The sequence below is a fragment of the Varanus komodoensis genome, unplaced genomic scaffold, assembly GCF_004798865.1.
Source record: "Varanus komodoensis strain SLA01 unplaced genomic scaffold, ASM479886v1 scaffold12, whole genome shotgun sequence".
Classification (NCBI taxonomy): domain Eukaryota; kingdom Metazoa; phylum Chordata; class Lepidosauria; order Squamata; family Varanidae; genus Varanus; species Varanus komodoensis.
The window spans coordinates 1,264,013-1,280,408 of record NW_025335349.1 but is presented as its reverse complement, the minus strand read 5'-3'; the positions used below and the strand labels follow the sequence as shown (position 1 = coordinate 1,280,408).

General features: G+C 41.3%; 1 protein-coding gene across 1 annotated transcript in view; it reads left to right on the top strand.

Moving 5' to 3' along the window:
* Positions 1-5,199: 5,199 nt before the first annotated feature.
* BMP5 (bone morphogenetic protein 5) overlaps positions 5,200-16,396 on the top strand; it is a gene marked incomplete at its 5' end in the record, with an annotated part of 40,191 nt that continues 28,994 nt past the window's right edge. The window contains 3 exons of the mRNA XM_044421499.1: positions 5,200-5,215; positions 7,058-7,250; positions 11,731-11,879. Of these exons, the coding sequence (XP_044277434.1) occupies positions 5,200-5,215; positions 7,058-7,250; positions 11,731-11,879 (358 nt within the window). The remainder of the gene's footprint in view (positions 5,216-7,057; positions 7,251-11,730; positions 11,880-16,396) is intronic.

The window sequence follows — 16,396 nt, the reverse complement described above, 5'->3', positions numbered from 1 at the left end:
GCCTTTTTCCAGGTTTTACTAGGAGGGTCTGTGGTGGCAACATGCATGGTGGAGGCTGCTGGCAGCCCCTGAGTTACGGTGCATGGGGTCCAGGATGACAGTCTGGAATGCCTTCTACTTGCAGACCTCGTCAAATGCAGCCATAAGACTTACTGAAGCTGTTGTTCCTTTCCTTCCTCCTCCCAAATGCCCCAGGTAGGTTAAGCCACCATTATGGACAAAACCCCCAGTTACCTGATTTGAAAACCACTGGTTAATCCTATCTGTACTCAGCTGGTCAGACCCAGGTTGTCATTGTCTTCCTAATTTCTGTCTGGAGTTGTAATGGAAAAATAAAACAAGCTGACCAGTCAAATACAGTACTGCTTCACCATCTGTGTTTATAGCTGTTGCTATGGTCAGACCAGAACCAGAGAGAGATCACACACTTTTATCAGGTATTCTGGCTCTGATCCGATCTGATTTAACTGTTGCTTGGCATTTTGGGGTGGTTCTTAAATCAGAATTACTTGGGAAGTACAGACATGTATGCTAGGCTGAGCCAAGTTGCAGCAAAATATCTCACTGGTAGGAGAGGAAGGGTGCGCGCACGCGCACACACACACACAGGTTAGTACGTTGAAAGGAAACTGACCCCTATGGATTTTGGCTGACCCATACTGCAAGCCACCTATAGCTAGAGGTAATTTTGTTATGGGACTGTGGTATATACACAGCCCTGTGTTTATGGCCTGGATTATCCAGGCTATCCTAAGGAGGCTAATGTGTGCATAACTCTGCCTTAGTCAGGGATTAGATCTGGTGGCCTCTTGCTCCTTCTCTAGCTTTGAAATTCAATGAGTTTAAATCTTTCTAGCATCACAGATAATACTCAGGCAGCCATAGCTAATAGGTTGGATCTAGACTAGTCATATTTAGAGCAGATCTGTTGAAATCCATGGAGCTTAAATTAGCCATACCTAATTTAATCCCCATAAATTCACTGGATCCCATCTAAGTATATCTAAGTCAGAATTCAAGCCCACTTTGTATGCATGCATGCATGCATGCACGCATGCATATGAAGTAAATACCCACAGGTTTTCCTTCTGAAAGAGCTTTCTTTTCTAAGGACTTTATGGAAGTGCATTCTGTATTGTGCATCACTTAACACTCATGATGGACCAAAGAGGTGTGGCAAGAGCAGGTTTTGAGCATTTGTTGTTTGAAGATAATAAAAGGAGCAAAGGATCAGGATGGTAACCGTTTGATGTCTCTGTCTTCCCAGTAACACAATCACTAATTCCTGGGGCCTCTGCCCTTTGAGTGTACAGGAACCAGAGTCTTTGCATTTATCTGTGACTTATCTGTCACCTACCACGTTTGATATGCCCAGCCTCTGCTTTCAATTATCAGTCATCAGCAAGAGCACTCAGTAATTTCAAGAGGAAACTCTTGGAACCTTTGACCTGTGCTTGTCAGATAACCAAAAGTATTTACTGAAGATAAACTATCATTTCATTGGTTTCAAGAGGTAAACATATGGACTTTGTTCTGTGTCAGCTTATAGTCACCTCCATCACCTAAAGGTGGTTGGGACTGGCTGGTTTATGTACCTTCTTCTGCAAACAACTTAGAGATTCCCATAACCTCCCCCCATGCCTGCATTACATATTTCAGATGTATATCTACAGTGGGCCCATGCACTTATCTAAGCCAAAAGTGCTGGCAATGGTGAAGTGTAGAGCAAATGTGCATATGGGTGAATTTGGGGTCATGCTCCTAATCCTCTATTCAGATTTTTATTTATCAGCAACAGGTAGATCAGGGCTGAGCTTTTAGCCAATGCTGGCTCCCAATGTTGGGGATTTGGGCTAGGCATCCTCAATGGGTCCTCCTCGTGCAGGGAGTCTACCTTCTCGCCACCATTGTCACCACCTGCTGGTGCTCTTCCTCCTCCTCCTCACTTCCACAGCTTGTGAGGAGATAGGCAGTGGTACCTTCTCACCACACCTGTTGTCTGGCCCAGAGAACCACACTGCCATGGGGAACAGGAGGAGCAAGTCCAGAGGGCTCTTGATAGTGGGCCTTTGTTGAAGACACTCTGGCCTGATTTAGCTAAAGTTCGTTGTGATTATAGTTTCTCTCTTTCCAGAATTTGAAGGGAAATGCTTCCATTGGTTTCAATTGGATTTAGCCAGGCCAGGCCAGGTAGCAGCTGCCTCTTGTAGTCCTGTGCCCCGCAGAATAAGGAAAGCAGCATCTGATTCAAGCTTTGCTTTCCTTATTTGAACACGGTAGCTCCCCAACTTCCACTGAATCCTTGAAAGGAATCAAGGCTTGATTGGTACATCAGCGAAGTTTCCCCTTAAGCACTCTCAAAAATTGCAATGCTGTTGTTGTTAAATTTTATCATTGCAACCTTTAGATAAAGCAAATACTTAAAGGCCAAAAGGCTCAAAAACTATTCATTAAGTATGTTGTATACAAGCTGCACTTCATGGCAATAACATTTCTTTGAAAACAAATGAACAAAGTTTAAATGCTAAGACAACAATGTTTAAATTTCAATAATACAGTTTGTTGAGATATACTTAAGTGCATATGTGGCATGTGGCTTTGTACAGAGTGTAAGTCTGGTTCTGTGCATATTTTTTTCAGTTTATCAGTCCGAATTAGTATTACTAAATTGGTTGTATCCTGCTTCTTTTCATGACAGTCATAAGACATTGAGGGCATGTTAACTTATTTATACGGGCCTTGAATGAAGTTCTTTGCTGCCTGTTTACATAGAATAAAATATTTAAAACAGGTAGTCATGCACTATGACTATCCCAATATAGCTTGTTTAGGATTCTCTGTCACTGAGAAAAAAATACTTCCCACTACCCTTAATGGCTATGAAAAGCTTAACATTTTAAGATGTTTTAGGCAGCATAGGGACTAGAGCAAAATTATTGTTGGACTAACACATTTAAGGTATTACACAACAAATTATTCTCAAGGCAATTGACTTTTCAGAACTGCCCAAAGCCCGGAGAGAGGTGACAAGTGCTGAGCAACAGGGTTCAATCTGAGACCAACGACTTTATTAATGATCTAGGTGAGGAAGTCCAGGGAAGGATAATCAAATTTACAAATGGCACAAAACCAGGACCAGGACCAAAGCATGGCACAGCCCATAACTGTCTAGGCCATGTTCTCCTCACTTGGCCAGCCCTCCTTCCAGTGCTTCCCTCCAACTCTACCCATCACTGTGCTGATGGGGCTCTCCCAAGATTCTCCAAATTGGCCCATATCTTCCCTCCCAGGCACAGATTCAGATGCCATGGTGGGAAGAGATAGCCCATCAAGGCTCTAATTGAAAGGTTCAGTACTGTTGGTGGAGGAAGTTGCATGTCACCCCCAGCTGGCAGTCCACAGATGTCAGGCCACAGGGGAAGAGCCATGGGGCAAGAGCAGAACAAACTCTCCGTGCTGGTCCCCAGGTGGGAGCATCTTCCAGGTTCAAGCAACCCTCCAGCCACTTCCCAATTCATCATCAGTTTTCCACATCTCCACAGGCACCTCTGTGTATCACATCCTCCATCCTGTCCACATCATTTATCTTCTGCTCCCTTAAGGAAGGTTTGTAAGCCTTAGTGCACAATTTCCTTGCTTGTTCATGCTTGGTTGAAATCTGCACTGTCTTAACTGTGTTAAACTGTGTGTGTAAACCATGGGTCTTTTCTTTGTTGAATTAGCTGTTATATAGATTTCATCTAGAACCCTGTACATAATGTTTTGGAATCACAGTACAATTGTATAACATACTTTGAAATTTTGGAAGGCATAGACTGTCCTATCGGGCATCTTTGACTGAATGGCACAAAGTTTTAGTATTCATATATATACTGTATATCCCTACACAAAGCATTTATTGTGCACTTGGCTTTTCCTATTCATAGTTGTGGTTTTTTTTACAGATCCTTTAAATTATAGAACCATCCAGTTTTGCTTCTGTTTTTAAATAACACTTCTGGGAAGAGCAGATATGAAATATCATTTGTGAAAGTGAAAGAAAACATTTTTCCATGTGCAATTCCTCTATGCCACAGTGTCAACTAGATGTTATATAGCAGAAAAGCAGGGAGAGAACTTCTTTTGTGTACTGCTTGGATCTCAATTCTGTGATGGAACCAAAAGTAGATACAGCAGATTAACAGCCTAGTGTAGAAAAACCCTTGGTATGAAGCAGTGTGGAAAAGTCTCATACTTGGAACAAAACGTTTCAAAAGTCAGATTAGTAAGATTTATGAAACATAAACAGATGTGCTGGGAAAAGCAAGTTTTCTGGGTCAAAAGGAAGATTCAATTGAAGAAAAAAATCTTTTAAACTTCAGCTTTCTGAAGGATTTTAATATAGATGTGGGGTATTAGTAACATCTGATACCATTTCTGGTGGTTAAGAAAAGTGAGCAAATTTGTGTATTATGGCAGTGGAGAAACTCCTATTTTTTTCTTTTCCACACAGACAGTGCTCCTTTGTCACACACACAATGGACAGAACAGGTTCTGGACTAGGGACAGTATCCAACAAGGTGCTATACCCCCTCTGTTACATTTCACACACAAGACCAACCACTTGTGGGGATTGAATGCTACAAAGCAGCCATTGGAAACAAGCAGAAAGTCTGCTTTAGAGTTAGATACATTTAAATATTATTTAGATTAATTAGATATAAGAGTAACTTAAATTGCCTTGCTGCAGTAGGGTATTTTGGTGATTATTAGTTGGCACAGTCTTCTGAGTCCATCATGTCCTTTTTTCCTACAGTAGCAGCTTCACAGCTGCCTTTCTAAATATTGTTGGGACCATCTTCTCATTCAGGGAAGTGTTTGCAATCTTTGAGGCCAACCAGTTGGTTCACCCCTACCAACTTTTACAAGCCAAAGTGGGCAAACATAATGTACTTTACTTGTATTCATTAGAAGCAGTGTTATTCTATCCTAAGTACCATTAATTTTAATTCATAGAATCATAGAATAGTAGAGTTGGAAGTGTCCAAGAAGGCCATCAGGTCCAACCCCCTGCTGTTGCAAGAGACCAGTTTATACCATCCCACTCAGATGGCTGTCCAGTTTCACCTTGAATGTCTCTAGTGTGGGAAAGCCCATGACTTCTCAGGCAGCTGGTTCCACTGTTGTATTGCTCTGATAGTGAGGAAAGCTTTCCTGATATCTATACTGAATCTGGGTTCTCAAAACTTCAGCTGGTTATTCTGTGTCCTACACTCTAGTATCAGGAGAAGAAACCTTGACCTTCCTTTTTGTGACAGCCTTTGAGGTACTTCTAGAGGGATCTCATGTATCCCCTCAGTCTTCTCTTCTCAAGGCTGAACAATGATCTACTCTGAGTAGGACTGACAATGGATATAAACCTTTGTCCACATTCTCTAGCCTGAGTAAGTAAAACTTCCCCATCAAAACATGTCAAAAGAGTGCAGTAGAGTCTGTGCTGGCACCATTATAAATGATGTGTTCCTTCAGAGTACTGAGCTGATCAGTCAAAATAGACCTTTAATCCTTCGTCCAACTGAGAACCTGATGGAAAACACCTCAGGTCACTTGGTGCAGCATTGCTGAACAATACTGTACTGTAAGATACAATTGTGTGAGTCGCCTAGGGAGGCCACTTTGGCAGTTATAGGCAACATATAAATATGTGAATAAATAAATAAAATAGAGCATATACAGTTCTCAGGCACCTGTATTCCAGCTACTATCCCAATCATTTCTTTGCTACAAGCACCCTAGTAAACCCGGGAGACAAACAAATGTTAACTGCAGGGAGAAGGTAATGAGGAGTCATCACTCCGACTGCTCAAGCTGTCTCTGTATGTGGTCATGAGGTTTCTTCACCTCCAAGCCAGCATCTTTCCACTCAGGAAGGACTAGGAACTCAGGAGTGTGACCTAAGATGTGAGCTGGGCAACCACATACCAGTGCAGTTCCATGATTGCTTTGGAACCCATGAATTTCTTAGCCACATCTGATTAAAATCTTGGGTACTTACATTAATAAGTTTTCTGAGGAAAGGTTAAGTTCTCAAAACACTATAAACATGGGTCTCAGTAATAATATTTTAATGTACTGGCTTCTATATCAAAACATTAGACCTAATTTGATGTGAAAGTACACTATTCAAATATAGTGAAATTCATAGTCATTCTGATTTACAGTGGCTTAGAGCACTGAGGGAGAATATGTGAAATTATTTATATGAGGATGTAGCTTGTATTATGCAGTGTTCTTTAACCATTTTGTTCTTCCTTAAAACAACTGTGTGAATGAGTCATTAGTCTTGCCATTGAGCATATGAGCAACTGATGCAGAAAGTGTAATTTGTTCAAGCAACTTATCCAAGAGAGTTCATGGCTAATATTTATAGTGCTTGTCGCAATATTCGTACATGTAGTGATATCCATAGTGATAGGATTTACTAATACAGAATGCTTGTTTGTAAAGAAATGTCAGCATAGCAAGGTTATCAGCACAATTTCACTCGAAATGGCATGAGCAAAGCTATTTTGATTTTTCATGTTTTTCCTATGCTTGCATTACTGAGAATGTGAACCTAACAACATGAGAATCAAGCAAGCATCTGCGTTATCACTGAATTATGATTTCAATCAAAATTTGGCCAGCTTCTCTGCCCCTTCTTTCACAAATGCTGTCTTCTCTAATATATGCCAAGACCATCTGCAAGTAATTCCTACTTGGGAACAGAGCTAAACCAAACTAGTTTCTAAATTCTTCTGAAACTTGTATTTTATCTGTATTTTCCTTAGTGTTAATATACAGCTTTTCATTTTTATGGATCTTTCTTCTTGTTGCCTCCTGAAATGCTGAATGCAATCATTAAGCACTTTTCCATTTGACCTCCTAACACTTGTTGACTGATGTTTTACCCAAAGGTTGTGGTTGGACTATTTGCTTAATTCCCGGTTTAATTTTAAAGTGCATGATAAACGGTCATCATTATCCAAATACACTGGATATGTATTTTTATCTTTTCATTTTTATTTTATTTCCACAGTTGAAAGAGACAAGGATTTTTCCCACCAGCGACGGCATTACAAAGAATTTCGATTTGACTTGACTCAGATCCCACATGGAGAGTCAGTGACAGCAGCTGAATTTCGGATTTACAAGGATCGAAGTTACAGTCGATTTGAGAATGAAACCATTAAGATTAGCATTTACCAGATCATCAAGGAATACCCAAACAGGTGCCCTCTATTCCAATTTTATTTCAAATCATATTTCCATTGCTGGGACAAGACATCTGAACATTTTTTAAGGGATGCAATGCAAGCGAGACTATGCAAGATTCACATGTTGCAACAACCCATGTTTAACACACCGTAGATTGTTGAAAATGAAGTAGAAGTAGGTGAGCCTGCTCCCACTGCAGGAAACAGTCCAGGGAAGGAGCATCCCTGGGTTATTTATTGTGATGTCTGAATGCAGAACGGAGTGCTCCTGGGTCATTCAGCTCCCCCTGGCTGCAGCAGGAGTGGCTGGCTCACTTATTCCTAATTCATATGCAACAAGTGGTGTTTTGTTATGGATTGTTGCAATGCACAAACCACGTCTATGAGATGCTTCAGAAATACCGCCAAACCATGCTTTGCATAGTGAAACCGTGCTTTGGTGTGATGTCCAAGCCAGGGTATGAAAAGATGGCCTGAATTTAATTTATAAAACATGGGTTGGCCTGATTGAATGGTTGGAGCCATTGCTCTACCCTGAAAGTCTGGAGTTTGGAGCCACATTCAGGGATACTTCAGGAAGAGAGAAACCATACAAACAGTGACGTGCCCATGAGGCTGCAATGCAAGAAATGATTTAGAGTTTGAACTATCATTCATATGCACACATGCACACATATAAAACAAAAAAGTGGGGGGAACAGCAATTCCTAGAAGAAAAGCATTGCCAAAAAGGCACCATTTCACTATTAACAATAATAATAAAAAAGGGAAGAAGTATTCTACATTTCCAATTCAGATATACATGTTAAGATAAATGACTCATATGTCTAAATAAGACTGTATATGAAAGTGATGCCTACAGGATATGCATCTAATTTCAGCAAGAGCAGTAAGATCTTCAGACCATTGGATGATAGCTGGTGAGCTGTCGATCTAACCCAGTCAGTGAGCCGTCAGCCTCGAGAGTCTATCTGAACTACTAGGTGGCTTATAAATATATAAATAAATAAACTTAAGTCCCATTTGCAAACTGCAGCTGTTACCTTAACTTAATGTCTATGTAGTTCGCTGGTTCTACTTTAAGGAGGACAAATATTGAATATGATGCTATGGGCTGGTTCACATGATCAAACAAACCATTATGGCTTAAATAAGCCATGGTGGCTTGTTTAAATCAGTGGCGCATGCTGGTGTGTGTAGGACACCCTTAACAAGGCTTGCTGTGCCATTTGAATTGGCTGGCATGGCTGGTTTATGGGGCAAACACATATATTTTCTCAAATAACCCAACAACAGGCCATCAGTTATTTGGGGGTTGTTTCCCATTCTAACAACCCTTTTAGCCTGGGTTTGAACAGCACAACAAACTGTGACTGGGTGAATAATTAGGCTAATAGCAGCCAGCAAGCCACCATTTTGATCATGCAAACTGGGTCTGTGTTTCTAAAGCAAAGTGTAGTTTGGCTCTTAATTCCATACTAGAAGTGGCACCTCTGACTCTTGTCTTCCAAGGGTCCATGCAATGCTTAATTGTTATCTGGTATGGCAAAAGTGCTGGAGAATGTGAAAAAAATTGTCTTACCTGTGAATTTTCCTTTAAGACCACCTCACTGGACAGAGGTCCATCCCACCCATCTTTGTTCCATTACCCCAGGGTGAGAAAACAGCTGAGTCTGATGACAAAAATGACTCAGCAGAAAAGATCAAGTAGCCCTGTCCTTGCCTAGAGCCGCTGTGACAAGCAAATCACTGTTTTTGAAAGCTATAGCCTAGTAAAAAAGGGAAAAATCATAGATCAATCATATCAAATACAGCTTGAAAATTAGAGCTAAACTGCCAGTTACACTTATTGCTCAGGGTTATCCTTGGTTTTACTCCAGTGAAAGTGCACATAGCCCCAATTCCGGCTGGGACCACCTTGCTCCCCCAAATTCCATTGACACCAATTGTGACCTTTTGTTTTCTTTTTTGTCAACACGGTGGGGGCAGTTTTGGGGCGCAAATGGGGGTGGTGGTGGTGGCAGAAGAGTTAAACCTTCTCTTGTGGAGTATGGTGCTCTCAATTTGCATCAAGGCCACACACACTTGCACTAAAGTAAATGAAAAGAAACCCCTGAGCTACCTGCTGGCTGGTGTCGTTTGGCTACTCTTGGGACGACACATGCTTGAGGCAGCACCAAATGGGAAGCGCGCCTCACATTTAGAAAACTGGCCTGCTTTGAGAGTGAGCCAGGCTAGAATGTCTCTCCTTGAGAAGCTAGGATTATATGTACAGGGGCTCTTTTGAATGGAGGAACAAATTGTCTTGGAGCCAGCCCAAGATTCTGACTGCAGTTTGAAGCACTTCAGCCCAGGTACAAGTTTCCCACTCCAGGACCAAAACAGTTGTTACTTTAAAGAAGTGTTCTAGCAGCCATGAATGAAAAGTACTTCCCTTACTTTCCATACTACTCCTGTAGTATTATTATTATTATTACATTTATTTCCTGTGCAGAATCCAAGGGGACTTATATAGCTCTATTTTACCTTCACAACAACAATCCTGTGAGATAAATCAGGCTGAGAGTGTGTGACTGGCCCAAGATCACCCAGTGTGAACTTCATGGCTGAGTGGGGCCAAGAACCTGAATCTCCCAGGTCTCAGTCCAGCACTGCAGCTGCCATATTATTTATTCATTTGTTTGTTTGTTTTTTGATTTATATCCTGCCTTTTTCCTACAAAGGGCTCAAGGCAGCGTACATCATTCTCCTCCTCCATCTTATCCCCACAACAGCAACCCTGTGAGGCAGGTTGGGCTGAGAGTCTGTGACTGGCCCAAAGTCACCCAGTTGGCGCCATGGCTGAGCTGGGACTAGAACCCAGATCGTCTGAGTCCCAGTCCCATGCTCTTGACCACTACACCACACTAGCTCTCTAGCCAGTTATGCTGCCTCTCTAGGATCGGAGCCCTCTACCCACTGTGGGGAAAAAAACTGGAGGGAAAAAAGTGACTGCTAAACACATGTTCAGAGTAATGTCTGGTTTGGCCCTCAGTCACCCCCAGCCTTGCATGCTTTCTTCAAGGGGATGTGCTCGGATAGCACCAGCTTGTCTATGGGCTGCTCTTTGCCAGAAAGGAGACTCAGTGCTTTTGTGAACCATGGGGGAAAGGTTCAGCTCGAAACACCAAACACTTCTTCTTTTGTGCGTCGACATAAGCTGTAGCTTCATGTCATCCCTGAACAGAGTCGGTGTGACCCCGGCAACTGCCTTTAATATCATACCCACACAGCCTGGCAAGTTTGGAAAATAGGATATAGATTTGGATTCAAAACAGAGCGGTGGTTCCTAATACCAGCATGTCTGTTTTCAGCCTCTACCTGGAGTCTTTTTCTCCTAGTGGTTGGAAGGTTGAACAACCCATCTGTTGTACTGCTGTCCAGTGAGGGTGCCAGAAGGAAAATTCACAGGTATCCAATTTTCCAATTTCATCATGTAAATGATTAGTTAAGTTAACCGTTATGGATGAGCAAATGTAGGGATTACATGCACAATTTAAATGACTAGTTTTGAAAAATACACGTTGCCCTGAAATATGAATACAACAAGCCAAGTTTAATTTAACTTCAACAAGGGATATACTATATGGTTCAACTCTATTTATTTTTACAGAACCAAGAGCTACATTTACTGTGTAGGACTTTTGTGTATGAGTGGGATTGCTTGTTGGGCCTATTAAGCCATGAATGAACTTTAAGATTAGATTTGCCACATCCATGCTCCTCACCATAAGTAATTTTTAATGCAAATATTTCATTAGTAAGAAGTGGATAAAGTGATAATCTTGAGTTTGGTGTTTCAGAAACTTCTGTGAGCCATATATCTAAAACATCTAAGCTGCTGAGCAAGTTTGGGGGAAAAGGTTCACTCTCTCTTTTAAGTATTTAAAAGAACTAGCCTGATTTTTATGTTATTTTTGTAGGGTCCCATGGTAAACCAAAGAAATATATCACTTTTCTCCTCATAATTCTGAAGAAATAGTCCTAAAGCACCACAGGCATGTTCCAAAGCCTGATGCATGTGGAGGTTTGACTTTCTTCTTGATTCTCTGCATGCATGATGGCATTCCCCATTGAATGCATGGAATAGTTACATGCTCATAGAACTGAATGGTGGGTATGCAAAAACTCATAGGAAACCAGAAATGGCAGAATGTAGCCAAGAGACACACTAATGGAAAATGCTTCTGCATTCTCTAAAGAGAAATTAAGAGTGTTTATGACCCATTGAAGCCAATGGGTTGGGAAATTAAAAGGAAATTCTCTGATTTAACTGGTGTGTGGATCACAGCCTTCATTTCCAAAACAAACACTAGCGATGCATGCAGTCCTTTTCTGCATTGCTATGGCAAAGTCAGAACAAATGTTTTATTGGCAGCTTTCTGTTAGAAGCAAATCAAAACCCAAGACTTGATTACTATAATTTTGAAAGTCATATCTTTATTTTCTAAACTAGGGATGCAGACCTGTTTCTCTTAGACACCAGGCGGGTACAAGCATTTGATGTCGGCTGGCTTGTTTTTGACATCACAGTGACCAGCAATCACTGGGTGATTAATCCGCAGAATAATTTAGGATTGCAGCTGTGTGCAGAGATGACAGATGGTAAGCTACATGTATATATAACACTTTTAACATAGACATTTCTCCTTGTGTGTTGTCATTTTATACACTGAGGGCTGGTCTTCATATACATCTGAATGTGACAGCCTCCATGCAGTAATTACTGCCCAGGGCATCCTGTAACATGTAGTTCTGCCTGCTGTACAAGCTCCTGCATCAACTGTCCCAGTGCCAGAGCAGCACATGTCTAATGGTGACTGTTGGGGCTAAACTAGATGCTGCATTAAATCTGTCACGAAGACATGGGCAGCTTTCACCATCCCTCACCCGTAGCTGTGCTGGCTAGGGATGGGGACAGTTGTAAGTTGTAGTGCAAGAGGCCCACAGGGGGTTGCAGTGGGTCCTCAGGAGGGTCACTGGCTTCCTGAAGCCAGGGTCACTGTCCCTCCCCCACCACCTCTTGGGAGACTTAATTTTGCTGGTTTGTGGCTGGCAGCTGCCACTGTGTTGGAGTCCTGAATTTAATGGGTTAAGAACAGGGGTGTTTTTGCAACGGCTCCCAACACTTCCTGGGAACTTCCTATCTGGGCAGGCCTGCCAGGCAAGCACATGTGTTTTCTGTGACACTTTCCCTCATGGTCGACTTGCCTTTGCTGCTCCAAAAACTACCTCTCATCCCTCCTGACTTCCCATTCTCAGTTGTTTATGCCTACATGTCAGCTGTGAAGGACTGAATAGGCAGAGAGTATCTTCAAGGTCACAGAAAGTTCAAAATATTTTTTTTGCAAAGGTGTAGTTAAGTTTCAGTTATAGCATGTAAGTTTCATTTCTGCTTTTGACAGAGCAGATGGGGAGGGGCTTCTTGGGTGGGTGTGGCTTTGAGGTGTGGCTCTGACTATCATGAAGGGACCCCTCACCACTTCTAAATTTGCTGCTGTACCACTGTTGCCCACCTTGAGCGCACAGGGCTCTGATATGGAATGGGACCAGAACATTATTATATAACAGATTTGAATACTATTTACCATATGTTAAGACATCTCAAAGCACATTAAATGTAAACACATTAAAAGACATGATCATATAATTAGAAGTCAATCAAAACACATAATTCTTGCTAAAACATTTGTATAAAACATTAATAAGAGTATTTAAACCAGTGAAACATCAAATAATTCATGCAGGTGTTGATGGTTGTGTAGAACTTCTCGCCTGCTCACTGAATTGACCCTACCCCATGAAAAAATGAAAAAGAGAAAATTCAGTTGGTACTCTGACTGGGGTGCTGTCTGCCTACAGTACAGTGGCTTACTACCATTTCATACCTTCTGTGATTTAGATTCCAAGTCAGCATCTAATTCTGACATCCTGACATGGCAAAGGGCCAAGGCCTGAAGCGCAACCTTTTCAGAGGACTTTGCAGGGAAATGTCTGCCACAGCAGTCCCACTTCCTTAGAATTCTTCCACTTCTTTCTGAGAACTGGGTTGGGAAAACTGTAATCATTAAAAATCCAGATTTTACGTAAGGGCTCTTTAAATTGGAGCAGTGTATGCTTACAATGGGGCAGACACAAGAATCAGAAGGGTCAGCCATGGCATATTGCTATCCTTGCAGGGCCAATTCCAACTAGGAAACAGGAGGAGCATTCTGTAGATCATTTTTAGGTTATCCATTTGGGGATCTTTTTATATTAAGTGATATATAGTTGTTATTATTATCATTACTATTCTTATTTACTAGCAGTAGGTCAAAAGAATCCCCAGTTTGTGTAAAAGACAAACCGGCTTTGTCTGGTGTCAGTGTTCATATGTGACACAGGAAATCTGATGAAGAATGACACAGGAAATAATTATTTGGAGTTTTGATACAGACTGATCAGCATCCTTATTCATGATGCTTATGGGTTATTATTTCATTTTTATCTCACCTTTTCTCCCAAAGGCACAGGTTGGCTCCTGTTGTGCCAACTCTTACTCCCACAGCAATCTTGTGAGGAAGGCTGAGAGACAGTAACTGGTCAGTGAGCATTATAACTGAACAAGGACTTGAAAGTCCAGTCCTCTATCTACTGTACTAAAAGATCCTGGCTTTCCTCAGACTAAGCAGCAAAACACTTTGACAAATGAAAAACACATTCATACAGGTTCATATTTTTTCTACTGTACATTTATTTCCGTGGCCGTATATATAGTCCATGGTCCATGCTATATAGCTATTCAAATTATTTAAGCCTTCCTTCCTTTAATTCCCCAGTTTCCCAGCATAGTCCTATGTGGTTAAAACTACATTTTTATTTGCTAATGATATGAAATGCATGGCAACGGCAGATATTCTCCATGTGAATAAACCTTTAGCAGTTAAAGACTTCAATGTTGATGGCAGTTTTGTTATTTAAGAAGCAAACTGAACATCAATTTAAAGATGTAAGTAGCAGTTAGGACTATTAAAATTGTATTTATTTTAAGACACTCTGTATCTTCAAAACGTTTCACTGAATGGTGCACAGTAAAACAGAAAAGAATCAAACTCCAGAACAGGAAAAACTTTTCAAATGATTCAATGTATTTATGGCTGTTCATTCAGTGAAAGCGTCATTAAAATGTCTTTTGCAGATACGGAAAACAAGACCATGTGGATGTCTGCCTGATATCCATAGGCAGGGAGTTCCACTGGGAGGGAGCCAGCACACTGCAGGTTCTTTCTGAGTGGACACCAAGTGGACCACAGGTCCATTTGGATCTTCCAGGAGTGCCTCCTCCAATGACATCAGTGACCAGGCAAGTTAATAAGGGACGAGGTGCCCTGTTTTCCCACTTACAGGTAAGCAGGAGGACTTGAGCAAGGCTGTTTTGTGGGATGGGGAGGGCATTAACTCTTTGCCTTTCCTTGCAAATTGAGGCCACCACAGCTGCAATTTGCATTACTAAAAAGGATCCAAAGGATTAATGCTCCCCTACTACATATATACCTGAGTCCCAATCCAGACTTGGTCTCTCTTTGCTTTTGAGTAAGGAGGAAATAACGTAGTCATGAAGCAGGCGTTTAAAGTAACGTGTAGGTTGGTCCTAAGATACTACACTGGCATGTACTTAAATATTGAATAACATTTATTTAATTCATTTGTTCATTTCATTTCTATGCTGCCCAATAACCAAAGCATTCTCAGCAGTTTACAATTTCATGCCCACAGAGTTATAAATTAATCTTGTGAGCAAAAAGTATATAAGTTTGTCCAACTCTTTCTTCAATGGAATATTGCTAGTCACAGTTGTTACGCCAGTAGAATGTCCCACTATTGCTTTAATTGTTATGTGTTTTAGCTGTTACGTTGCTTTTAAATTTTGTATTTTGGTATAATTTTATGGATGTAAAGGAACTTTAAAAGAAGAACTGTTGTAAGCTGTGCAGAGATCGTTGGCTAATTGGTGGTGTAGAAATCAATCAATCAACCAATCAAGCCAACAAATGTGTCTGGACAGAGGTTGCAAGGCACACAGGACTGTGGAAATGCAATGGAAGCCATGCAAGCCAGGTTGTGATCCAGGAGGCTCCTTCCATCCATGTAATCACAGCAAAAAATTGAATGTGAGATGCACAAACAACAGTAATGTCCAAGATCCAAACAGGCTACGGGGAAGCCACTAGAAACAGAGTGCTCATGTGAACTCAGGGGTTGACAAGGCATCTGCCTTCTGTGGGCACAAATTGGGGTGCAAGAATATACGCTGCAATCTCTGTTGGGTTTTGTGTTGATGGAAGCCCAGTTGGTATGAATGGCTAGAAGAAGACCTTAGCGAGGAGAAAAAGGTAACATCACCACCACTACTGTTCTTCCTCTTGCAAGGAGCTCAAGGAGGCTTTACAAGGTTTTCCTCCTCTCCATTTTCTCTTTACAACAACGTTTTGAGTTAGGTTAGACTGAGAGTGTGTGATTGGCCCACTGAGTTCCATGGCTGAGGGGGGACTAGAACCTGGATCTCCTCAGTCCCACTCCAACCCTCTAACCGCTACACAACACAGGTTCTCATATGCAGTAGCTGCTTAAATGTTTCCAAGCAGGTTAATCAAGCTTTTCCACAAAATTAGAAAAAAATCAATTTTAAATTATCTACTTAGAGTTTTGTCCTGTTGGGACTAATGATTATGATTAGCTGGCTATTGGCAAGGTGACATGAACAATGTTTTAACAGCTACCACAGGCACAAAGATCACAGGAACTTGGTTAGTTTAAAGATTAGATGATCATGAAACTGATTTTCGAGGGACTGAAATACGCTCAAGGAACACAAAACTGGATCCCGGTGAACTTTACTAGCTAAGCACAGGCCAATCAGTTAATAAATTTCACCATCTCTGTAGCACAAAAAAAAATGGGCTGGCATATGATGTGGTGTGCATATGTGATTACCAACATACCCCCTGAACACTGGAAAGCTTATAATGCAGTGATAACAAAACTAAGAGTTTGTGCCCTCCAGTTACATCTTACCCAAACAGCCTAGATTTTGGCCTATCAGTTTGTCTTTGAGGATTGGTGTTATTAAATTAAAACAAATT